The sequence below is a fragment of the Molothrus ater genome, chromosome 2, assembly GCF_012460135.2.
Source record: "Molothrus ater isolate BHLD 08-10-18 breed brown headed cowbird chromosome 2, BPBGC_Mater_1.1, whole genome shotgun sequence".
NCBI classification, from domain to species: Eukaryota; Metazoa; Chordata; class Aves; order Passeriformes; family Icteridae; genus Molothrus; species Molothrus ater.
In genome coordinates, this window is record NC_050479.2 from 88,541,145 (window position 1) to 88,566,886 (window position 25,742).

Sequence of the window (25,742 nt, forward strand, 5' to 3'; positions counted from 1 at the left end):
ATGGATATGCACAAATCTGAAAAAAAATCCCAGTGAAAAATGGACATTTCCTGCTAATCCTTGTTTCCTATCTTTACCCAGCTACTTAAGAAACTTCTCTGATTCAACAGCAGATTTATGTCTTTTAACAGCCTGGGGTGAGTAACCTTTACAAATGTGCTTTGCAAATCCAAGTGGACTACTGCCACTGGACGTCCTTTGTCAATATTGCTTGCTGACCCCTTCTAAGACTTATAAATTGTGATATCAACTAACAACTGTAGGGTTAACTCTTTCTCAGTACATCTTATCTCTCCATGCTTACACTAATTCTGTTCTTCAGAGTAATGTTTATTAGCTTGCCTCCTAGGCATATCTTGTTTACTAGCTTGCAGTTCTCCAGATCTCAAAATCATTTTAAAAACTGGCATCACATCATCTACCTTCCAATCTTCTTGTACCAAAGCAACTGGAAAGCATTACAGATAACAATCTGCAGTTCAGCTCCTCCAGCCTCAAACTTCTCCAGAAGTCTCACATGAACATCATCTGACCACTTTTTTGTCTACCTGCTCTACAACCTCACTGAGGCTTTGATCTGAAGCTGATGTGATGCATCTCAAACAAGAAAAGGTTTCACAGGATGAAATTCCACAACTTCTTCCACAATGAACAGATACAAAATTGTTGGGGTTTTGAGGCTGGGGGCGGAGGGTGGTGATGTTCTGCTATGGTCTTAATCTCTCTGAGTCACCTGAAGCCTCTTTAATAGTAACACCACGCACTAATCCTCCTAATCATTGCAAAAGGCAAGTTATTTGCCTTTTACAGGCTCTTTGAATAGCTCCTGAAGTAAACATTTAATCTGCAGCCAGCCGAGCTTCCTGCCTCCACAGCCTCTTTGATCCTCCTCTGCCCGTCACAGCTTTTTGTCACCATCCTGGCCAGTGAACATAAATGGGCAGCAGTATAAACCCTAAAACTCTTTTTCCCATGTGGAATGTCAATCCATATGCTCACCATTTGGATCACCAAACTGTTTTCTCCAGGGCACTTTAGAAATTTTGAACTGAAACTTTCCCCATGACCCATGTCTGATCAGCATCTGCAAATACAACACCATTCATTTCAGGACATAAAAATTATGTTTCATTTAAAAGTCTGGTATACTCCTGGACCTGGGAATGTGTAGCTTAAACTCATGGAGAAACATACTGATCATTTAATCTGACCTCCTTAAAATAAGAGAGGCTAAATGTACTCCCTTTGTTAATTATACTTTCTGTTGCTGTGCTTGAATGAGGGCATTTTTTAAAATCTTGATTTTATTATGTTCATGTGACAGAGGGCTCAGTACAACTCTCAGTAAATTACACCAATAGTTCAGTATTTTTACTGTTTGATTTTTGCCTCATTTCCAATCTGAATGTATCTGCCATCCTTCTCTCACATCTTAACAGCTTTCTACTAGGTTGAAGAGTCAGATGACTTGGAGGTCGTTTTTTTCTTCAATCAAACACTTAAGGATTGTCATCAAGTCACTTCTGTAAGTTTTTATTCACAGTTCTATGTTTATTTTCTTGTCATACTTCAGTTCTGCAGTACTTCTCAAAGTGATAATAATAGAATTAGACAAAGTAGATGAAAAATAATTTTTTTCACAAGTGCCAAGTGCAGAGAAAATATGCTTTTCTCTCCTCCTATTCAATATTCAAGATCAAAGAAGCACATCAGCTTCCTTGGCTGCAGCATCTCAGTAGTAGCTGTTGACCTACTGATTACCAGTTCCAATATCTATAAGCTTATTTAGTGTGACTGCTCACAAAATAGAATTCTGGTCCTGTAAATAGTATTCACAGTCTGCCATTAGATATTAAGATTAACTCATATTTGGTTAGATTTAAACACACACTGTCTGTCAGTACTTAAAATGAATCAAACTGTTCCCTATCGGTGATTTATCCCTTCCATTTGTTACTTTCATTTTTAGCAGTTCTTCTAGTCATTGCAAATACTATCAAGCTTATCAGTATTTTAGATCTCCCTAAGGATTTTGAGCATTATGTAAAAATCACACGGTTCTTGGCAAAATTAGAGCCACAGGTTTTTCAACAAGGATTCTTTCCTTGTTACTATTTTGCTATCTATTGAATTTAGATGCACTTAGAATGTACTGTACTCATATATTAACTAAGAATCATGTGGTTCTAAGATGATTGCTAGCTTATTAGAGGTTGTATCTTTTACCAATCTCATATTTTACCTCCATTACAATGATTGTAGGTAAAGTACTTCAGAGAACTACTTGGCTGCAGGGAGTCTCATAAAGTCATGAAATTAAGTTAGCTTGACAGGCTCTGTTTTGTATAAGCCCATTCTCACTGATATATTTGCCTTCTAATATTTTATTGGAAATTTTAACTAATCGATAAAATAAAATAGATAGGTCATCTCACAAAACTTTTCAAGTTGTGCTAACATCCTAGCTTTTCACTTGAGATCTTTTTCACCATTTCAAGACCTTATAAAATAAAGCTTTGACTTTTTATCAAAGTGCTTAAAAACTCATGAGTGTGAATTATCTTGAATTGGTTAAGTATCAGTCTAAAATCACAGTTGTTTGCTGTTGGAGAACACAACCTTATTAAATGACCTGAAAACTATATTTTCTATGTCCCCCCAAGAAAGCAGGCCTAAAACACTTATTGATTAGCCCACTTCTTCTGCTTCAATACACATCAGTCTATAGAATTAAGACTCCCAGCTTTATCATGCCAATGAATTCATTACTTCCATTTTCCATCAGCTCCTTGGTAACTTCTCTCATAATTCTTGCAATATTACTGTCCACAGGAGTTCACAAAATGAGTATGCTCTTCCTCAGTTCTGTTCCTCAAATCACATCTGTTGCACGGTACACACACAGAAGTCTTACATCAATCAGCAACATGCCAAAGACTGTTTTCTGTTACTAATGACTGTTTCTGACACACACTTACCTTGCACATGTATTTTTTAGGACTGTTTCCTTATAAAGCCAGGCTTATGCAATCATGCTCTTTGCCAGCCTCCCCCCACCACAACTTTGAAACCACCCACCTGTATTTCAGAAGCCCTGGCGAGAGAGGGAGGTCTCAGAGATCACCTGTTCATACACCCTTCAGGACAACTGGCTGCTAGGTCTGGGAGATGCTCTCTGTTCTGAATCTTACTGGGACAAACAAGTTCTCATCCCTGAGCCCTCTACTTGAGTTTCTAAAAGTGATCAGATTGAGAACTGCTTGAAAGAGGAAAAGCCACACTGGGAAGAAATACAAGTAGTGAAGTGAGACCAACCACAAAGCAGTCTGGTCTGGAAGGTGTCCCTTTGTCCTTCTGTTCTGTCTGCCTCTATCCCAAATAAGGGAGGAAAAAGATATCCAGATGCCCCTTTTCATGTATTCCCACTCTTTTACTCAGATCACCTACAGTTTCTACACGGAGCTCTGTGCTCCTTCCCCTTCCACCTGTGTGAATGCAACTAAATGAAATTATTCCTACTTCCATGACTCAGTTTCCTTCTGCATTACCATCTCCTTTCTGAAGCTTCTCCTCTCTTTATTCCTTTTCACTGACTCACTCAGATGTTGAAGGTGAAGGAGGTAGGCACTGGACACCTTGATACATACTTGGTGTGTGTGAGGTATGCCTGCAGAGTAGATGTCTCACTTTTTCACACTCCAAGTGTGTAGACCACACTTGCCATTCCAGATCTCACTTCACACACCTACAGATCTGTGGGGGGGAATAAGTAAGGAGAAAAATGCAGGGAATGTTCATTGCTTTCTCCAGCTGCTTTACCCCTCTCCTGTCAGCCTCCTACCCTGCTCCCACTCTGCTGAATCTAAAGTGGCTGGATTAGGAGTGGGTGGTCTTTGGCTCCATTTCTCCTGCTGTGGGTGCTATGAGCCACTCGTTTACACCTAGCAGGGATCATCCAGTGGGAAAGCAACAGACAAAGTACATACTCCTGCCTCTGACAGGACACCAACCATTCCCAGTTAAGGGGAGCCCAGCAAGCCAGGGTACCTGGCTTTGGCAGGTCACACCTGACCCAGAGCCTGAACAGTTCATTAACAATGGAGAGCACTGCCTTTTCCAGCCTGATGCTCCATGCACCAGCCAGCTGTCACTTGGGCTGCTTCTTCCAAAACTGCCACACCAAAAACACACAGAGAGGAAGGGCTGCAGCTGATAGCTGGGGCTATCATGGGGAGGAATTCTGTGACACATGGCACTCCCAGGAGTTAAAGGAAAGTGGTGATGGGGGCAACATGTAGGAATGTACTGATGGCATGTGGAAGACCTGGGGTCCTCTAGCAGAGCAAGACTGAAGCAGTGAGTCCAACCTGACTCAGAGAGGCAATCACTCCAGGGTTTAGACCCTAAGCATAGGATCACAGGATGACTGCGTTGGAAGGTGCTTCCTGAGGTGAAAACTCCAGTTCAAAGAGAGTCAGCTATGAGGTTAGACCAGATTACTCACGGCTTTATCCAGTCTGGTTCTGAAAACCTCAAAGAATGGATACTGAACAATCTGTCTCGGAAGCCTGTTACAGTGCTTGACACTTCTCACAGTCAAAAAGTTTCTCCTGACCCTCAGTGTGAGCAACTCTAGTTTCTCTTCTCCCACATTCCAAAAGTACTATTAGTTTGTAATGTCTTGGAATATTTTCCCACCATTTTACATCACATTCACAAAACATGTTTGCTGCAGGCTTCTGTGCAAAGATATGACCAAAATCAGAGAAATCACTGGAAAAAAAGAGACAGCAATCTTGAGCTTCACAGGCTTGATCTTTCTATTAATTTAAATCCATTCAAGGAACTAAGAGAAACCCTGCCACACTAATCAGAACAGCCAGTGTTAGGAGATGTCTAAGCTGTAGTCAAAGGTACACTTGCAATGCATTCAGACACCTATGCCAACCTGAAACCCTAAACTTGGCTCAGTTACTGATAACAACCAAGCTAATCTTTGGCATTTAGCTGGTTGGCACTCAAATATCCACAAGTTCCTAGGTGGATTTTTTAACTGTCTAGCAACCTCAGTGAAAATTCTCCTCTACATTCCTGAAACTGAGACCCAGCTATGATGAGAGTTGCTACGCAGCTCTCTAGGAACTATGATGGGGTATCCCCAATACACAGAGACAACCTGCAGCCAATTAACAGAGGAAGAAGCCACTTCTCATTGTGTAATTGCTATCATGCCATGTTACACAAAGCACATGCATGACATTGAGATGTGACTGTGGAGAAGGTGACTGGATATCAGGTTAGCCTTTTAAGATCACTTTTCAGCTTTTTCCATACCTTAGGAAATCATAATGTGATCATTGCCATTCTGGTGTCCCCTGTAAAATTTAAATATACTCTATGACGCTATTTCAAATTATCACATATGGAGCTGCTCTGTTATGACCCACTCAATTACTTTTCCCCAGGGAGAAATAACCAGAAAACTCATATTTAGGAAAGAAAATGTAAAGTTGCACATCACTAAACATGTGCAAACTATGACATCTAACTAGATCATAGTAAAACATCCCTGCGGGAGATGAAGAAATCATGTGGCTTGCTTAAAATTGGAATGGAAAAAGGCCCGGAGCAAGCTCAGGGCACAATCCTGCACTGGCCCTTGTGTGGTGAATAAACTAAATGTGACTGATTATGAGCTTTCTATCACTAATTAAAACCTCTTGAATTCTGAGTTCAAAATCTGCTCCATGTAAATTTCAAGGTAAAACCAATACAAGCAAGCACTCCCTTCTCTGGGACCTACCTGGTCTTGGGAAGGCAATATAGAGGCTGTATACTGAACTAATTCTGAAAAAATCTAACCAGATAGACTTGGAAGAGAGAACACAAAGCTCTGCTCACGCTAGGATGTTAGTTTCCAACCACATCCTAGAGCTCAGACCTAGTACTTCAAAGCATTGATTTCCAGCTCGACAGAAAATATGTCTGAAGAATCCTCTCAATAACTCCAGGAAGGCTGGAGCCAAAAATCTAGGCTGCCAAGTAAGAATTGTTCTAAACGAAATTCCTTAGGAGGAGTAGTCCAACTAAAATTCAAGGATCCCACCTTCACTAAATCCAGCCTCTAGGACTGACAGGAGAATTAGCCCCTTCTAAAGCACAGCAGTGTAAAAGTTTCACATGAAGCAGGCATCAGACAGTATTACTACATTCATATCTGACTCCCACAGAGACCAGAATCATAGCTGTGCAATCCCCCTTAGCACACGCCTTCATAACACCAGGGCAAGAAAAGCTCCTCAGTTAACTGTATAAATAGGTCCCTAAAGTCCACTGAGCTATCACCATCAAGAATGAACGTGTATCACACTAACCAAAAATTGCCATCGTATAAGAAGTCAAACATCTGTACCATTAAGGTCTGTATTGGAGGACTGCAATTTGCAAAGTGAATTTTCAGCTATCATTATCCCATCGACATAGCATAGATGCTATTCTCTGTTTTCATCTATGCCCACACAACTGTATGACACTTATAAATATATATACAAACATATACACAATCTCATATGAGAATGATACTTGCAACAGCTCAGCTATACCAGGGGTTTTTTTGTAACATAGACTCCAAGTCACAGATCATAAAAATGCTGCCACACAGAGGAACAAACACCTGTAGTTTGTACAACAGCTTAACCACATTTTGCAGTGGAGAGTGGATGTTACTAAATGCATGTTTGTTATTTCAACAGCATTGTGGGAAGAGAGACCAAGAATTAACGCTGCCAGTTAGACAGACATCGATAAAAGGCGTACCAATAATTACCCAGCTAACAGAATAATAATGTCCTCGGCAACGTGGGTGTGTGGAGGATAGGGGCAAGGCAGGAGATGGAGGCAACACATGTCCTGATATGCTATAGAGACACTGATCCAGGTGAGCTTGAAGAATCTCAAGGGAAATATTGCAGTGATCTTTGCCATGTAGACACGTAAGAGATTTCTCTAGGTCATAAGGACATTTGAGACCACTGAGAGACATAGGCTAGGTACAGGAATTAGTTCCCGAAGTACAAACTGGATTCTGTAGTTTAAAGTTTGCTGCTGCAGGAGTAGATGGTTCCTTGCAAGTGCTCACAAAGGGCTTTCCCACTGAGACAAGAAGCGTCACAGCATCAGGCTTTGACATAGTCCCTCAGATTTACTCTGGAGTGACACAGTCCCTCCATCTGGGGCGGTGGTGCAATTCTCATGTCCTCAGAGGTCTCCTTTTCCCACAGATGCCCGCGTGCTCTTGGGAGAGACAGAGCCGACGGCTTGGGAGCGAGATGTACTGCCAAATGAACTCTGGTTTGTTCTCAGAGATTCTTTTGGCATATTGAATTATATATCCCCACGTAACTGATAGAGCTGTACCTGCGGTTTGCACAGAAAAAAAAAATTCCTGAAGGCAAGAAAGTGTGCCCAGAACGCTGTGTTTACCTGTAGATACCCTTGCTTAAAGATCAAGGGACCTTTTGGTATCTGCATGTGTGTAGGAGGGGAGAGATGGGTTACACAGCCTGAAGGCTTGGGATCCTCTGGTTAAAAATGTGCATGGCGTGGCCCAGCGGAAGGATGCGGTCCCTCCCCGTGTCCCCTCGCAATAGCTCTGCGAGAGGGAAGGGATTCAGCTTTCTTTGCTCTTCTCCATTGAAGTCTACGCAGGGGGAAGGGGAAGACAAGAAGACGTGCAGATCATGCAACGTTATGTATCCTTGGATAACAATAAACCCTTACCGAGCAAAGGAGCCAGCCGCCGGCCGCCTGATCCCGCTTCGGGAGGCACGACACGGCACGGCACGCCCCGCACCCACCCCCTTCTCCGGAGGCGCCGCACTGACCCACATGTTCGGCGACCTTTCGTCACGGGTGACACGGGCAGACGACCCCCGGCCCCGGGCACGTCCCGCCGCCCCGCTGCCAGCACCTAGGCCAGCGGCTCCGCGCAGCCCCGCCACGCCACGGGAGACCGAGGTGGGGAAGGGTCGCACGCAGCTAATGGCGCTGCACGGGCAGCAGGGAGGGGGGCTGCGAGGGGCGACCTGCCGGGGGCTGCCGTGCGGGTACCCGGGCGGGGGCCGCGGCTGCCCGAGCATCCTCTGGCGCCGTCCCCGCCAACGCCTTACCCACGGTGCGGGATCCGATGCAGCCCATCACTCCGGCGGGGCTCCGGGGAGAGGCGGCAGCCTCAGCAGCGAGTAGGCGGAGAAGGCGGGGAGCGGCGGAGGTCGGAAAGGAGCCGGTCCCTTCAGCGAGAAACGCCGGGGTGGCCCAGCGGGGACCGGCGCGGGGTCATGGTCAGGTAGGAGCGCGGGGTGCCCCCGCCGGGGCGAGGCGGGCGGGCGGGCGGGGAGCCCGCGGGCCAGGCTGGCATCTGCCCCCGCCGCGCCTCCGCGCTCTGCGCCGCGCCCCGCGCGGCTCCCCGTCCGCTGCCGCGTCCCCGCCGGTGCCGCCGCCGAGCCCCCGCTGCCCGCCCGCCCCCCGCTCCCGGCTCCCCGACGGGGGGCGGGCTGAGATTGGGTAAACAGCTCGGCCCGGCAGCGCCGCGCCGATTGGCTGCCGCCCTCCGCGGCCCGGGGAGGGGAGGCAGCGCCGGCCGGGCCGGGCCGCCCCTCTGCCCGCGGGGAGCGCGGGACTGGCCGGCGGCGGGGCGGAGGCGAGGGACCCCGGCGGGCGGGCGGGCAGGACGGGACGGGACAGGTGCGGGCGGCGCGGGATGCGCACGGAGCGGGGGGGACGCGGGGCCCCTCCCGCCCGCCGGGGGAGCGGGGCGGGCACAGGTGAGCGGCGGGCGGTGCCGCAGGCTGGGAGCGGCGGGGGGAGGCGGGTGGGCAGCGGGCTTGTCCCTGTAAGAGTAAAGCAAGTGGGGACGGGGGGAGGTGGGTGAGCAGCTGGCGCGTCCCCGTAAGAAGCAGTAGCAGCGAGGGGCGCTGGGGATGGATGCATGGATGTATGGATGGATGGATGGATGGATGGATGCATGGATGGATGGATGGAGGCGGGGCGGGCGCGGTTTCCCGGTAACTACACTTGCGGACCCGACTCAGTTACCGGCAGCCCCCCAGCGGCCGCACCGCGTCTCCCCCGGGGCGCGCCCGGCGCGCTCCCGTGCGGCTGAGCCGGCCCGGCGCGGTGCCGGTGCCGGTGCCGCCGCCGCCCGGCCCGCCGGGAGTGCGGGAGCTGCCGAGGGGCAGGCGGCCCGCGGAGCCGCCCCAGCAGCCATCCGGCGGGAGGACGGCCGTTCCCCGCGGTCCGATCTGCCCCCCGAGCGGGCCGCGGGGCTCAGGCGTGCGGCGCCGCCCGGCTCTGCCCCTGGCCCCGCATAACCGTGAAGGATGAAGCGAGCCTAGCCTTGAGGACGCTCGCTGAGGCCTGTCCCAGGTCCTCCCCGCTAACACGGCAGTGAGGAGGGATCTCTGCAGATGGAGAAGGTGTGGTTAGGTCAGTTCCCGTCACAGCCCAAATTCTTCTCACCTGATGGCACCATCAACAGGCAGTGTCCTCCTGGGCCGCTTCACCAGCACCACGGACTCTCTCCAGTCTGGTCCGTCCATCTTCAATCTCTGAAATGCTCAAAATTTCTCCCTGGCCCTTTGTGTCTCCTTCGCCCAAAAAGCCTCTCTGATCTCACCAGCATCCTTCCACCCATCTCTAGTAATGGCAAATTGAATTTTGCTGATCCCATATGATCCATTTTGATCTCGTCCTCGTGCTTGGAGAATTCAGTTTTTGTCAGCATTGCCGAGAAATCATTCAAGACAGCTGATCATTCTTCATTAACAGCAGTACCAAAGAGTAGGTAAGTTCATTCATTTTTCCATTCACACCTTACAGTCAGCCTAAGGAAGGAAAAAAATAAGGAAAAAAAGGGCTTCAGACAGAACATATTTTGCCTGACCCTCTGAAACAATAAGCAGGAAGTCTACCCAGATAAAGTCAATTTACAGAATAAAATCTATGTGGGAAAGATAAAGGCAGAGAAAAAACCCCAAACTACGGTCTGAATATAGGCAGTTATTTTGTCTTTTTCCTTCTTCATGATATTGAAGGTATTACTGTGTATGGTGAACATGACGCTGCTGAAGTGTAATAAGAGATCACAGTCCCCTCCTCTCTGGTGCCCGAGGCCAGTCTGCTCTGCTGCTACAATGCTTATCACTGGGTACAATGCATTAGATCCCTGGTGAGGATGAAGTTTTTCCACAGTTAGAATTCTTTCCCTATTTCACTCCTTCCACCTCCCCCATATATTTCCAAACCTATCAGTTTTCATCTCGTTTTTCTGAATGACTTACTAAAGATACTTTTCCCGACATGTCTGCACTCTCCTAACCTAGGTTGTAAAAGCACTGGGAAACAATGGGTCTGGCAGTATGTTAACCAAGGTGTTTCACCATCTCTAAAAAGTAGATCTCTAGGGCTAAAAATGTGAGGAAAGGGGAAGCAAAAGCAGATTGCAATGGGAAGAGTGGTATATTAAGACAAAAGTCCTGTTTTGGGTAAATGTTTTTTAAGTTGGTGGCTGCCCAGCCAGCTGCTGTCACCCACAGTCTCCTATGGACTGATTGATCAGGACAGCTGTCCTCAGCAGTTTCACCAAACCCACCAAACAGCATTTGCACCTCACCCTGGCCTAAGAAGATGTATTACTGACACAGCTGTGGACAATTTCTTTTCCTCTGTTCAGAGAGTCTGGTTTCATTTTAATCCCCTTCTCCCTCTCACCCACCCACCAAATCTAAATCTGTTCCTCTGTGAATCTTTTTTGTGCACTGTGTGAACTCTGCTGTGGTTTCCTTTTCAGTAAAGATTTCAGACAAGTCACATTGACTCTTCTTTCTTTATTCCCCCTGAGCTTGTCTATCGCTTTATCTCAAGCTCAAAGTCATATCCCAAGTCCTAGCAAATGCACATTTGGCTTTCCTTTCATTAAGCTACAATATCATCTACATCAACCTGCTCTGACTTCTGCCCCAGGGTGTGATTCCACAGGCAGGTGAGCAAGTCCTAGCACTTACCCTGCCTGAAAAGCTGCTTTGCAGTTCTTCATGGGTTTGTCTGCTGCTGTTTTGGTGAGGTGGTAGTTTACACAGGATCTGGCAAGCACCCATGCTGCTGCCAGACATGCACAGCAGAAAAAAAAGAACTGGAAAGAAGGATTATACCCAAGTGTCCGTTCATTCACTCCACAGAACTATTGGTCTGTCTTGTGGCTGTCTCACATGTCCTGATGCCACCAGCTCCCTCATTTTTTTAATTTGAAATCAATATCACTTAGCTGCTGGAAGCAATACCTGTCTTGGCACCTAGAGCCATGCTTCATCTCTCATTTCTAATATAGTCAGTTTAATGAAAGGATAGACTCTTCACCATCTTTTGGTTCTTAATCACACCTTTATTTATTATGTTTACACAACATTATGCATTATTTATATTTACATAAATCTCCATATTTAAAGTCAATTTCATTCTCATTAGAAGTTGAGAAGATTTTGTTAAGATTCAGCTTTCACCCAGTTGCTCAGCTCTTCTGTACAATAGGTTCTATGCAATAGGGAATTCATCATCAGTGAACAGTTTCTAGTTTTTATCAAGCTAATAACAAACTTTTTAAAATCAGTAAAAATGTTTATCATATAGCACCAAAAGAAAAGTAGGTATTTTACATTTTGAAGAAATACATGGTTTAATAAGAATGTGATTTCATAAGAATTATCTCGTAGGAGGGAAGTGACAAGACTGAATCTCTGAACAAGGGACTGAAACAGAACATAAATCTAACTGTCCCCCACAGTTTTTGTCCTTGCACTTTCATGAGCAACAGCATCCCCACTGCTGCTTCAAGGAACTGGAGGTAAATGACAGAACATAAACAGTTTTGTTTTCTTTGAAATACACTTTCTGACAGGCTGTGGATATTTTCTCTGAGCATTGTGGGTTAGTTCTTAAACAATGAAGCTGCAATTTCATGTAGGAAATTGTGTATAAAATTTTTCTGATAAGTGCTGATTTAAATGCTGGTCTGAAAGATCTTCACAAATCTAAGTTTTTGTACAGGTTTGGGAGAGGGAGGTATTTAAATATCTAGAGAGAAACATGGATAGATCTTTTTACAAAGCTGGGTACCTCAGAAGAAAGGAGCAGTAGGAAGCAGCCTCTTGCAAGTTCCTAATTTATTTTTATGATGGGTGAAATTATGTGCCCCTCTGTTTATTGCAGATCTGAAAATCTCCCTCCACAGCCCCTGTTGTGAGGGCCTGTGCTGGCAAAAGGGAAGGCAAGTTTGACCTGTTGTGTTCTGTAGGTCACTGCAATTAGCAACTTCTGTTTGCAAAACAGAGCTTGAGTGCTGCCCAAACTAGGTCAAGGATGCTGCTGGAGGAAGTGCCACGTAAAGATCCCTTGACTTTCTTCTTCCTCTGCTCCTGCAGTTTTGCAATGAATTCAACAGAGAAATTGAGATACCATAATCAATAAGCATGTGCTCCTCGGTGAGGACCACCTATTTCTGGGCTTGTATGCCAAGGTGAATTGGGAACAGACAAGCATCCATGCCTCTCTTCCCCCATGCCCTGCACACAGGGGTCACTGTAAGTCTGGGCAGGGATGAGTGGGGAGGAAAACACAATTTCAGCAAATCTAAAAATAGTCACCTTGTGACTGATAGAGTCACTAGCCTGATAGAGGGGCTGATAACAGCACAGAGCAAACAGTTTTAGAACTAGTCTAGTTCTTAGCAACTTGTTCTAAACTACCCTGAGGCTTCCATCATATCCCTGAAGACCAGCTTATGCTGTAAATTAACTGTTTGTTTGTGTTTTAAGAGACAGCTGTTCATATTTTCTATAAGCCATTGATGAATCTATTAAATCTGTTCTACCAGATTTTCCCTATATTTCTACATAAATATAAAGATCTTATAAATTATAAATACAGGAACAGCATCTTCCAAAGAAACACTGCTTATAAACTACAAAGCTATTGTCACTGTCTTACCTGCTGAGTAAATATATTCTTTTCATCAATTAATTATCACGGATGCAGATTATATCACAGTAGGTAATGTGCCCCTGTCATCTTCCTTAGCTACCACTAAAACCAGCTAAAATGAAAAGAAAAAACAATATATATCTTGCCAACTAATGTCCCACTTTCAAGTAAACATCACCAAGCACCAGATAATGCAAAATGTCTTCCTTTTGCCTATTCCTCAGAGGTATCATTGGCAACAATGTCTGTTGTCCCATGAAAAGACTCTGGAAAATGAATGTCCACCTTCTCCTTCTCTGATCCTTTTTAAAATCCTTATGTAATACCTTGTGACCAGCTACTATCACAGAAGACATGGAGAAACTTCCTACATGCTTCTTGCAAGATGTGTCTTCAGCTGTGGAAAATATGCAGAGGCCTGTGAAGTTCATGAGTAGGAGATGTTTACAAAAATAGTATCTGTATCAGATCTATAGAGGCAGGAATCGTCCTGCAGGGGCTGTTGCTCCAGTGTGCTTCAGTGCTGGCCTCCTGCCACTGGCAGTTTGGATTCCCCAGTAAAAGCTACTTCTGGCAGAGATCTCAGTAATTGCTTCATGGAGGTAATGTAGTAGATGCCATAAGAGTTAATTCTACATCAAGCTGTATTAGCTACTGATAGGATTTTCGTGTGGACCGAAAAGGAAATGAGATAGCAAAATGACTCATGCAGTTCTTCTTTCTTCAGAGCTCCTTTGCTGCAGAAGACAAACAGAAAGGTTTTTTATGAGGTTTTAAAGAAGGAAAAAAAGCAGTGCCAGTGTATTTCAGATCCTGAAAGTGCTGCAACTTATCTCACATAAGTGAAAGGCTGGGTCCTTTCAAGCTGGGAAAATATTTGAGGCTGTGTGAATCAACTGAAGGGATAACAGGTGGAGAGAGGTAGGATATGTTTGCATTACATATTGTGATATAAGCTCATGCTTACCTACACTCACACCCCAGAAAGTTTGATCTTGTTCTTCCTGCACCCAGAGACCATAAAAAACTTTAGGGGAGCATATTAGTTCAGTGCTGAGATAGAACTAATCAGTCCACACCCTCAATAGTGCATTTATCAAAAACTCCTCCTGAGTATTTTATCCGATATTGCTGAAGAGATGTAATGGTAAGCACCATTATTTTTTCCTCTTTAACCATAAAATATTTTCTCTCTCTTCACAGTGAATTCTCAAATTGGCCTATGCTGCCACAGTAGAGACATATGCCTGGGACATCCTGGCATCATCTATTGGAAACTGAACATCTGGCAGAGTGTCCCAAATTGAGGACAGTCTTACCCAGAGGAATTAAATACTTTGATGTCACAAGATACCTTAAAAACACACTTACTTCAACACAAGGTGAAATTGAAAAAAAAATTCTGAAACAAATTAGAATTTCTGCAGTGGGGAGATCTTCCCAGCACATAAAGCCCTGGCAAGGAGTGGGCCACCTGTAACTTAACAACAGACAGGACTCACATATGTGCTTTGCTGCAAAGATCCTACTGTGTGACCTTGCTTAGTTTGGCAGTATTTTATTAAAATGCAATCAGCTTTCTGTATAACACCTGGGTTTGAAGTATTGGTACAGAAATAAATGTTCAATACTCAAGTGTTCACCATTCTTTTCTCACCTTACATTGATATTTGCCTTCCATTAGTTTTTCTTAAGAATTTGTAGCTTCATGGTTTTTCAGAACAACAGTCCTGGTTTGCAGTTTTTTGGAAGTGTAATATTCTCTCAGCATCTTCATCCCTTTTTGTTTTTTATGCAGAGTCATGCAGAAGTGTCATGCTGAGTTCTAGATATATTAAGATCTCATTTTTGTACAGTTCCCATTTCAAGGCTTTATGGAAGACATAGGACAGAAACTTACCATCTGGAGCTGTGGTGGTGCAGCTTGCTCTGGTAGCATCTCCCCCACGCCTTCGTAGCACAGTGACCTACTGCATGTGACCATGCATCACCTGCCACTCCAGCAGGAGACCCAGCACTCTCTGGAACTGCAGCTCAGCACCAAAGAATTAGCAAGTCTAGGCTGCCTCATCTGTCACAAACTTCACCCACTCAGCAACCCCCTCCTGGCAAGTGTCTTTCATAAATCCATTCTGCATCCTCCTGTGTCCTTACCTTGTGTCTGAGCCAGCTAAATGCCTGCTCACACAGAGTGAGACCAGAGGTAGGCTGGGCCAGGCTCCAAAATTCCAGTTTCCTCTGCCATGGCCTGTGGCTTTTCCAGCAGCAAGTGAAATGGGAAGATCAGTGAGTTCAGATAAGGGACTCTTTCCCACTCCCTGCCTGCCAGGAAGGGCTCAGCAGATGCCAGTGAGTGAGGAGGAGAAAAGAAAGGAACTTCTAGGAGTGTAAAAAAGGAATTTGTTGAACCTCTGGCAGTGACACTGAGACTGTGAAGGCTCCTCATCATCAGGTAGGTAGTGACAAGAGGGGATGTCTGAGGAGGTTGCTTTGGAAGGTCAAAAAGGCTACTTGATATGCATTCAGAAAAGAGACACCCCCCCAATGACATAAATGTGAGATGTATATTAGGGTGAAAACATCTTTGGTGCAGTCTGAGTCTTATTTTGCCTTTTTTTAAACATTTACTTCATCCTCTACTGAATGTCTCATTTCCCAGCAGTGAAGCTCCTTCTCCTAAATGTCAGTTGAATCTATACTAGTGGTGTTGCTCAAACTGCATTTTTAAAAATAATCTGCAAGCAGTTAATGTGCTTTTTAAATTCCCAGTGTTATGTAAAAAGGCACAATATTTTTAGCCTTACAAAATATCAGTTGTCATCTCCTCACTCTCTCCCTTTGATATATTGGAGATGGGGGCCTAGAAGCTCAGCAAAACTGTGGATACAAACTGCTTTAAAAATAAGGTGGGGAGTTTCTTTCTGCAATGTGGTTTTGTAATTTTACAGATCTTAATAAAAACATACAAAAATACCCCAAACTGTAAAAGCAAGCCTGAGCAAAGAAAAGTACTTCTTATTTTAAAAGCTACTGATTCTGTCCTCGCTGCCGAATTTTAATGTCTGGAATAATGACAGTATTATGTATCCTGAAGCAAAATATCGAATTAAAACTGTTCACTCATGCACTGGCAGAATGGCCCTCCTATTTTAAAAAAATCTCCAGAAATTACTCTCTAGCATAGAGCACACAGCTGTTGTGAGTAGGCTCTGGCAAATCAACATTGACTCAAACTATTTTTGGAATCAAGTCAGGCCTGCTGCTGTTTCTGGAAGATGTGAATACATCTACCTGCTTTGCTCTGCTGTGCTGCAGTCCATAAGGAATATGGTGGGATCCAGGATGCTTCCCTCTGTGCTTATTTGGAGGTGACCTTTCCATTCCCATCTGTTTACAAGTCTTCTGAGGTCTGATGTTTTTACCTGCTGGCAACCACCTTGATAAGCACATTTGGACCTTGCTGCTCTCTGTGTTCTCCACTGAAATTTGAGGAACAAGGTCTCAGAAGAGGCTGCCTCACTGCTTTTTCTTCTTGCTGTCTTGTAACACTTGACATCCTGATGGCACTTCTGGCAAGAAGGCATCACCTATCAGAAGCAGCTCAGGAAAGAGCACCCCATCCTCAGACTTGCTGGGATCATAGCTGATTCTTGAAAGAAATCCACCAGTGCAATTCAAGAGATGGCTACTAGAAAATCTTGGAATGATAATGTCTGTTGTTGCACCACACGGTCTGTGCAGGTGCTATGTACCAATACTGGGCTAAGGCAAAGCCTCTTAGCTTTTATCTGCTCTCATAGAAGGCTGCTTTTCCTTTCTATCTCCCCAAAATTCATCTTAATCTGCAATAAGTAAGATAACATTTATAATTTTTTTTATATTTACCACTTCTTCCTCAGTTTACTGTCAGCTGGGAGAAAGTCGAAATGACTGCACATGAGGAGAGTTCTGTTCTCATGGTCCCTGGAGTCACATAAATAATTGCTATGTTTAGGAGAGTGGAATTCTTCAGGCACCAACTATGTAGCTTGAAATTCCATTCCTTGCTTGGAGGTGCAGGGGATTTGGAGAACAACAATTTCTGAGTCAAAAGCAAACACAAGTGGAGACTCTTGGACTCTGGTATAATCTGCTAAGACAGCAAAGCACGATGCAGCATACTGTAGGCTTCTCATCAGTGTAGACTGAAAGACAAAATGAATTCTGAGTCTAATGAGGGAGTCATTCCAGCCTCAAAACCAAGCTGGGGGCCTGAGAATATGCAACATTAAAGAGTAAAAAAGTCTACAATTTAGTGTCCCTCTAAGCTTGACCGCAAGCTAAGGTCATTAAGTTGAATTTAGGCTTTTGGCACCAAAGGGCTGATATCTGTCTGCACTGATGTCATCTAAGAAGTTAGAGGCAATGAACAGTATCAACCAGATCTTCATCATATTCTTCACAGATGAACTGTACCCTCTACCTTTCCCAGTCTCCTTCCTCAAGAAGACTCTCTGGCAGTGTGTAGTCTAGCCCCCGTGGAATGCCTCCTTCTGAAACTTCAGAGGGAGACAGTATCCCATATGTGCGTTTAAATTTGGACCTCTCTGCAGATCTCCTCTTTCTTGGATCAGGAGAAAATAGGAGCTGTTTTACTGCATTGGAGAAATGCAGGCTGTCCAATGTGTCCAGAGCGAGTGACAAGTGGAACTAAGGCAGCTCCTTCCCTTTCAGGGTGATATATCTGAGGTTGCAGTGCTTGTCTGTACATTGACTGGATGTAATATGTGGCTCTTGCACTGCTTCAAATTTGACACACTCTTACACAAATACACAGTATTTTCTCATTTACTTCTAAACCAAATATAGCCCTCCTTTTTACCAGATCTCTCTTTTTTTTTATATTCTTTAAGATAGAGGCTTGATGACCACCTTGGGAGGACAGAGTTTTTGGAAAGCATGGCCACAAAGGCTAAATAAACAGGAAGCAAAAGGATTAGTGCTGGTAGGACTCAGTAATTCTTCTCATGGCATTGAACACTGTGTACCAAGGTGTTGGAAAGAAAGCTGTTGGTGGGAAGCCCAGGAAAAGCTACACTGAAATAGCTTTGTAAACATCCCGTTCATTTCCTCTGGCAGCAGCAAGTCTAGCACTGTCTCTGAAACCATCAGTCACTGCAGAAAATGTTTCATAGGGCTCTCCTCATAATCTGAGCCTATTTTCATTAGCACCTTGGTGAGATTCTGCTGGCTTAGTTTCCAGGCATCTTTCACTACTTGCTGCTCCCTGCCTTTAGCCAGCACTGTCACAAACATTACCTGGGACTCAAGAATCCCAAGGAAAAAGTATATTTGCAGATGAAGCCTAAATGCAATGACCTTCATGTAAATTGCATCTAAATGCAATATCTAAAGTGGCTTGTAGGGAAACTGAAGTGTTTTGGGTAAGGTTGAAGGTTCCAAATGACCTTTTTTTTCATGAGCTATGAAAGCAAAGGGTCAGGTTTGCCCAGTACCACAGTCATCATATTGACCTTCATCAAGGCAACTGAAGAATGCCTTCATTGAAGGAAATGCACCTCCATGAGACTACAGAGTGCAGATGGTCAATGACTCAGTAATACAAGATGGAACACCTTTTGAGGATCTCTCCTGCCTTTTGAGCAATAGCTGTGGCTGCTGATCTCTCAATATCACTTCGTCACCACTGGCACTGGTGGTCTGTAACCACTACCACCCTGTCTTCCATTCAGTGGCTTTCATACCATGCTTGATCACTTTGCTGCATACAGAAGGAACTTAGCACAGATCTTCAGAAAGGCCTCTTACAGTTTATATTTTCAACCTACTGAAAATCATACTCTGCTTGAAAAAAACCAGCTCTCTCCCGTAAGTTATCACTTGTCACAGACTCCTAGCTGCCACTGGAAGGACAGTAACTCTACTGCAAGGCTCTGCTGATTTTCCTGAAAACCCCATGAAATAGTCAAAGATTTTTGTCTAGTCGTCCTTTTATTCTGTCAGTAAATTCACTAGCAAAGGCACTAGTAGCCACATGCACTAAACCTGGGAACTGAAAGAAATTTCATATACCCCACACTGTTTCTTTTTTTTGATAACTGGACAGCAAGGGCTTGAAGGGCTGCACCTCTTAAAGCTGTACTCAAATGGTGTTTTACTGTGCAGCTCATGGAAAACATTTGGATATTTTTTAAAATTATTTTTGCAAGCAGACTGTTGGACCATATGCCTGTATTGTCTGTTTGGTTGGTCTGTTGCTTTGCTCCAGGGCCTTGGTTCCGTGATCATCTACACTGTGTACATACTAGATTTTGCCAGGACTCCAATCTGGAGTTAAATAATTACTTGGTTTTTATGAGAGGCTGGTTTGCTGCAGGATCCACACCCTGTAGATAATGCAGGCAGAGACTATATCAAGCTTCATTCTTCCTCACCAGAGCAATCTGCTTGTGTCTTCCTAATGTGCTCTCAAGTCCAGCATGCCCTGGCAAATGCATGGCACATCTTTGTGGGCACACTTCAAAGCACAGAGTTAGCAGTCTCCAGAGCCTGTCCCTGCTTATTTGGCTAGCTCTTATGCAAGAAAATAGTAGCACTGGGACAGACTGGAGTGACTAGGATCTTTTCCCAGGTTAATGTTACTGGGACTGTAGCTTGGCATCTCTCTCCCTCCAGTACCAAGCAGCTGCACCAGGTGCTGCCCAGGAAAGCCACAACAGAACTTCTACTGCATCACATGGGAGGAGGCTCAGTATGAGATCAAGAGAGCTGAGCACCTGCTTTGTGTCTCAGCTATGTCACAGGGAGGATGGGGTGAAGAACCCTTTTCCCAGGAAACAGTGCCCTTCCCCTGACACAGACACACTCTGGAATTACTCATGGGAATTTCTGTCTAAATCCACCAGGTTGCAACATCCAGGAGTACCTACATCTGACGAAACTCGTTTGTAGAAAGGAGCATGGGTTGTTTGTGCCATGCTTACAGCTCTACATAAGTGAAGAAAGGAGACTTCTACCATGGGAGCGTGGTACTTGGGTGGAAAGAGGCTTGCAGCACACACAGGAACTCTTTAATAAGCAGGCTGACAGATGTGTTTCTTTGACAGTTCTGACAAGCAGCAATATTTGCCACAGAACAGCCAAATACGTCGCTGCTTGTCTTGCTGGTGGCAAGAGGTGGGGCATAGAGCTGAGGGAATGGCAAGGATGCCTTGGAATGTGGAAATGGCAGCTTTCCAAGCAGAATGGGCTCTGGCGGCCATCCACACTCAGCCACACACATGGGCATGCCCCAGGAGCCATCTCACAGCTCTCCAGAGTTGCAGAACAGGTCATGCAGCACCTGAGGGAAGAGATATCCACTGGGAAAACCTGCTTGCATCTCCTTCTTTGGGCACAGAGCCCAGCAGCAGAGCAGGAGGTGTGGGAGGGCTGTGTGAGGGGAAGGAAGCCTGCCAGTGAGCCAGCCCCAGGAGCCACAGAATTGCAGGCCGCTGCCTGCTGAGAAGCAGCAGGAAATTTTGGTGGAAGGAGATAAGGAAACAGCAGTGGTAACTCATCTGGGAGCTGCCCCAGAGCCCCTGTCATGGCTCTGTCTAGGAAAGACCTGCCAGCTTTGCTGGAAAGAGAGCTTCTTCCTTGGACAGACATCACCCCAGTCCCCTGTTCCCCTGGCTGCTCCGATGGCCAGTCACATCCTGGCATGACCAAGGTCATACCACAGGGATACTTTGCTTCCTCTTATGTGTAAATGCCTGATCTGCCCCACTAAAGAAGTGTTTCATGACACAGCAAAGGTTTGAGGGGTTATTTTTGTGTTTACAGCTTTTGGCCTATTCTGGTGTTTCAGTCAGGAAAATCTAACTGTATGTGTGGGTGGAATGCCTTTTGAAATGTGGACATACATGCATGTGCACCATGCAGCACCTTCTCAGTGGGATTTGAGCACCTACAGTGGCCCTTCTGAGAGATCACAGAGGCTCTCTGTGCCTGCTGAGCAGCTCCCCTTCTTGGGGACCCACACTTCTGATGTGTGCTTTGCACAGCAGACCTGGTTCTGAAGGGAACCAGCAGAGAGATGCTCCAGCTGTATGTCCTGGCTCGCTGGTCATCCAGGGACGTCTCCAGAACTCATGACCTTTGCAAACAGTGTTCCTGACTGTATGCCAGCTGCACAGAGGCAGGGAGATGACAAGGCTTGTGAGGACTGCTGTCTCATGAGGCTCTGGTGTCCCCAGCACAGCTCTCTGTGTGTGCCACCCAGCTGTCAACACGCAGCCCACAATGGCACTGAGGCGCTCCAACTTGAAACTGCTGTTTGGTCAGAAAAAAGACAGCTCTGCACACATCATGGCCTCCACAAGGGGTGTGAGCAGCAGCCTGGCAGGGAACAATGGGGGCCAGACATAGTCTTTCACACAGAGAACACCCTGTTCAAAGGAGAGAGCGAGGAGCACACCAGGAGAGGCTGTGCCGTGGGAGCACAGCAGATCCCGGAGACCTCCTGCCAGGGTGAATTACATAGAATCACAGAATTGTTCAGTTCAGAAAAGAACTCTAAGATGACCCAGCTGTAACATCTGTTGGCCCATGTGGATGCAGGCAGTTTGCTGCAGGTGGCCCTGCCCTGGACAGTGCAGTCCCAAGTACGTGGCCTGGAGACCAAAGCAGATCCATTACATATTCCCAACCCTTCCAGTTGGCCCAGATGTAGCCTTTAATACAGCATGGGGAAAGCTGATTAAGTAGCAATTTAACATTAATCAATAAAACGTGGTTAGACTAAACAGAAGTTATGTGATTAAAGAAGCATCAGAGATTCAACATAGACATGAGTCAGAACTTTTCGTTGCTTAGGAAGAGCATGGGCTCCTGCGTGGCGTCACTAACTGCTAACTAACTCACGCTGAGATAAAATGGCACTAATTGATCTGTTGATATGGATGGAAATTATACAGATGCAGACATTTTGCATTTTTAACAGAAGTAAAGCACCCTGTCCAGATTCCAGATTGCTTTCCTCTGACCTTGAACACGTATTTAACACAAAGATTCCCATCTGCAGCTATCCAAGCCATACCTGGCTATCAAAAAAGATTTTCTGCCCGATAAGTTTAATTCCCCAGTAGTGTTCTTGCAAATAATTCTTCATTTTCTATTCAAGGACTTCTTTTTTTTTCTTACATCTATTCTTCTTTTCATTTTATAGGCACCTAACCAGTGCTAGCACATACCTCATCCCATTGCAGTACATGAATTTGCCACACCACTCCTGTGTGGACTTATTCTTTATTTACTCATTGTGTTACAGGACTGAATTGCCAGCAAAGATTCTCTATAACTATCTCCATTAAAACTTAGTCTTCCTGAGATGGCTGCCTTGAACTCTCAGCATTTCTAAGCTTTGATTTGATGACCAGTAGCAGGGCTTGCTTCCTGTCACTTGCCTCAAAAGAAGCACCCAGGCAGAACTGCGTGTTCTAAATCCCTCCAGCACCTGCTTTGTAGTGGGCTGTCACTTCACCCACGGTGACAGTAGCATTCACACCACAATAAACTCCAAAAGACCAGATCACTTTTATTCATGGCATGGAAGAACCAAAGTTACTTATGCAGAGGACAGCTGCTAATTCCAGAAATAACAAGGTCTGGCACAAGCCATCTCTGTACCCAGGTAGCTAAATGCCTCTTCAGGACTAAGATTTTGCTTCAGCTAATGAATGTCAGTACAACTGTGCGCCTCTCAAGGCTCTAATTTTCATTTGCAGCAGAAAAATGCCTACTTTTTCAAGCCAATAATTGCATGAAGGAAGACTGCTAGCATAAGGAGATTGTTATTTTCTTTCTGGAGGAATCAGAACTAATAGGGAAGTTAGTTAATTTTCATTTCCAGTTACAAAAGCACAAACTTTAAATTCACTATGTGGCAAGCACAAAATCAGATTAGTTTCCCCCTGTGTATTCTATGTATTCTGATTTGAGAATTCTAGCTTTCACACATGCAACCTGGAAAACATGTGTTTTGCATTTGTTTCCTGTAGTGAGGAGTTCATACGAAATGTCTAAGAGGGCTGCTTTTCTTTTTCTTATTCCCACTTTCCTTGATCTGCCTTCCTGAGCTTTTAACATCAACACACTGGTAAGAAAATGCAAGCATCTGGATTTATGGGGATGTGACCAGAAAGTATGAAAGCATAGTTTTTTTTTTTTTTTCATATTCACTCAGCACTTTTTTAATCTCAGTCTGAGACATTCTTTGTTTTCTCTGAAGTCAGAGCTAGCCGAGGGAACAGTGGCAGAGTTCTCTGACGTCTGGCTCATTGTGTAGGGTGTGTTGTGATGTTCCAGAATTTGGTTCACAATTACGCAGTGAATTCTTTTTAGCTCTGCACTGACATCTTTACCTGAACAAGAGGGAAGGTTGTCTGCAGTAGAAAAGTGACAGTTGCTAGAAGACCCGTCACAGAGATACATTCTTTACCCTACATAATTACTTTGTGCATTAATCATGGGAGATAACAGAATTGATGCCATGCCTACAAAAGCAGCAGTAAACAGGGTTATTTAGCAGCCACAGAAGACCTATATTTCTCTAAGAAATTCAGAGCTATAGATCAGTGGTTCAGTGGTTGCAGCCATGTAAGGAGTGAGATGGTCAGTGCTGGGTGCTGCTATGGGTGGCATTTTCAAATGGTATGTAACACTGAAAAACCTCAGAGAGACTTTTCCCAATTGTATCACCTGGTTAAATAAAAGGTACGACCTCTTTGTACAAACTTTACGTGTAAAATTAAAGATTTGTTTACACTGGATTTAAACCTTGGACAAATCTCTTTGCATAGCTCTCTAATTGTGAGAGTTCTGCAGCAGTGCAGACTGGGAGTATCACTGGTGTGGTTTGGGGCTTACTCCCTCAACCTGCAAGTAAATTAGCAGTATACTGAAAGGTACCTGTGTTGTAAGTCTTGGGAGCAGACAAGCCCCAAGTCCCCTGAGCATTACCAAATACAGTAATTCTCCAGGGAACTTGCAACAGTGGGTGTATTAACCCCAAAATTAAGGCCAGATTCCAAAGTCAAATGCAATGATTGCACAAAGCACAGGAAATACCTTTATTGGTGTTCCTCCTTCATGAGAGGCTCTGAAGCAAGGAGAAGCAGCAAAGGCTAGGGTTGAAAGTTACGTTCTGTTGGGCTGGGTCAGGCTGCCCCCGTTCTACAGCGGGTTGAGCCCCAAGCGAGCATTGGCATAAAAATAAAACCGATGTGCAGCGCTGGCAATCCAACAAAGCAATTCGTGTGGATAGTGTTTGATATAAACCAGCTAATAGTGTTTGCCTTGCAGCCAGTACGAGGAGAACAAGTCGCTTTTCTGCACGGTGGAGTCATCTGATGTGTGCTTTAACTTCTGGCAGATCGGGGCAGCGTGAGTCAGATGCTCTCACAGCTGGCTCGGGCGGGGAGGAGGCCAGCAGGGACCCTGACTCACCAGAGCCGCCGCATTCCTTCCCAAAATCCAGCTCAGCGACTGGAAGTGAAATCGCGGCCTGGGGGCAGCTCCAAGGTTAGGCGAGGCGGGAGGAGCGGGGCTCTCCGTGCGGGGGGGAGGCAGCGAGCCCGGCCCAGGGTGGGCGCCGGGGCAAAGCGCGACAGACGCGTCTCGCTGGCGGCTCCGGCGGGCACAGCGCTCGCCCCCTCCCCGCCGGCGGCAGGGCCCAGGGCCGCTGCCCCGGCAAGCCCCGGCCCCCGTTACCTCATTGCCACATTCCCCAGCGAGTGAGCTCAGCTGTGCCGCGGCCTCGCGCCTTTTATGGTCAAACAACTTTGCCTGGGCGAGGCTTTTTTCGCGAGTTGGGAGGAAGCGCGGGGGCTCGGCAGCTCCTCCGCCTCTCGCTGCTGCTGCTCCCAGCGGGCGGGCCGGGCCAGCCGAGCCGCCCGGCCCCGACAGCCGCAGCTACTGCTGGGGCGGCACTTCCCGCTCCCCCTGAGGTGAGTCTTTTCGCTCGGCTGGGCGACAAAGCCCTTGCCTTCTCCCGGGGTGGCGCGGAGGGTGCGGGTTTCCTGCCGCTCCCTCCCGCACGGCTCTGCACCTCGGACACAGCCCTTCGCTCCTGGTGCTGGCTCGGGGGTGAGGTGGTGCTTGGCCCTCCACAAAAAAAGCAGGTTCGTGTGTGTGTGTGTGTGGTGACTTTTCTTCCCTGCCGGTGGAATGGAGGTGGACTCGGCGCTCCCGCACAGCCCCAGCAGCGGGGGAGAAGGAGGGGGTGCTGCTGCCGGGCTCTGCTCGGGACAAGCTCTCTTTTGTGTGAGCTTGGATGACCGAGACACCTCGCGAGCCTTTTTCCAGATGTGCTCGAGAGAGGAATCTGGGGCCCTTTGTGCATGAAATTTGCCTAATTTATGAGTTTCTGGCTCCCTGGGAGTGGCCTGAGAAAGTGTTTGCAAAGTCGTGGAACTTTCTAACGTTTTAAATATGTTTGCATAGCTTTTTGGAGTTTTTCTTCCCGGTTTTTCTTCCCTCCCTTGCATAGGGAGGAGGCAAGCCCAGCATCTGTGAGAGAAGTTAGTAGCTCCGAATTACCCCCTCCCCCAGCCCGGTTGCTCTGAGGCTTTACCTTGCAGCTTGCATAGCTGATAGACTTTGCTCTCTTTGAAGCTTTGTAACTTTGGGGCAGGCTGGGAGAACTTTCTGGATGAAAAGCAGCATAACTC

The 25,742-nt window shown here is 45.9% G+C and overlaps 2 protein-coding genes across 9 annotated transcripts in view; one reads left to right on the forward strand and one right to left on the reverse strand.

Moving 5' to 3' along the window:
• Window positions 1–9,564, reverse strand: part of FAM131B (family with sequence similarity 131 member B) — a 33,791-nt gene extending 24,227 nt beyond the window's left edge. Inside the window, exon 1 of one of the 2 annotated variants that reach the window (XM_054518537.1) lies at window positions 9,517–9,564. In XM_054518537.1, the coding sequence (XP_054374512.1) occupies window positions 9,517–9,529 (13 nt within the window). In that variant the 5' untranslated portion in view covers window positions 9,530–9,564. Of the gene's footprint in view, window positions 1–8,168; window positions 8,577–9,516 lie in introns of those variants that run through there. The other variant, XM_036406396.2, reaches the window with a different exon arrangement.
• ZYX (zyxin) overlaps window positions 7,730–25,742 on the forward strand; it is a 29,570-nt gene continuing 11,557 nt past the window's right edge. The window contains exon 1 of one of the 7 annotated variants that reach the window (XM_036406360.2): window positions 7,730–8,016. Coding sequence is in view for 1 of the 7 variants with exons in the window: in XM_036406326.1 (XP_036262219.1) it covers window positions 24,423–24,594 (172 nt within the window). In the remaining 6 variants the exon portion in view is untranslated. Of the gene's footprint in view, window positions 8,017–8,259; window positions 8,345–8,729; window positions 8,743–8,799; window positions 8,823–9,316; window positions 9,842–24,407; window positions 24,595–24,938; window positions 25,020–25,742 lie in introns of those variants that run through there. The other 6 variants (XM_054518535.1, XM_054518536.1, XM_036406368.1 and 3 more) reach the window with 6 other exon arrangements.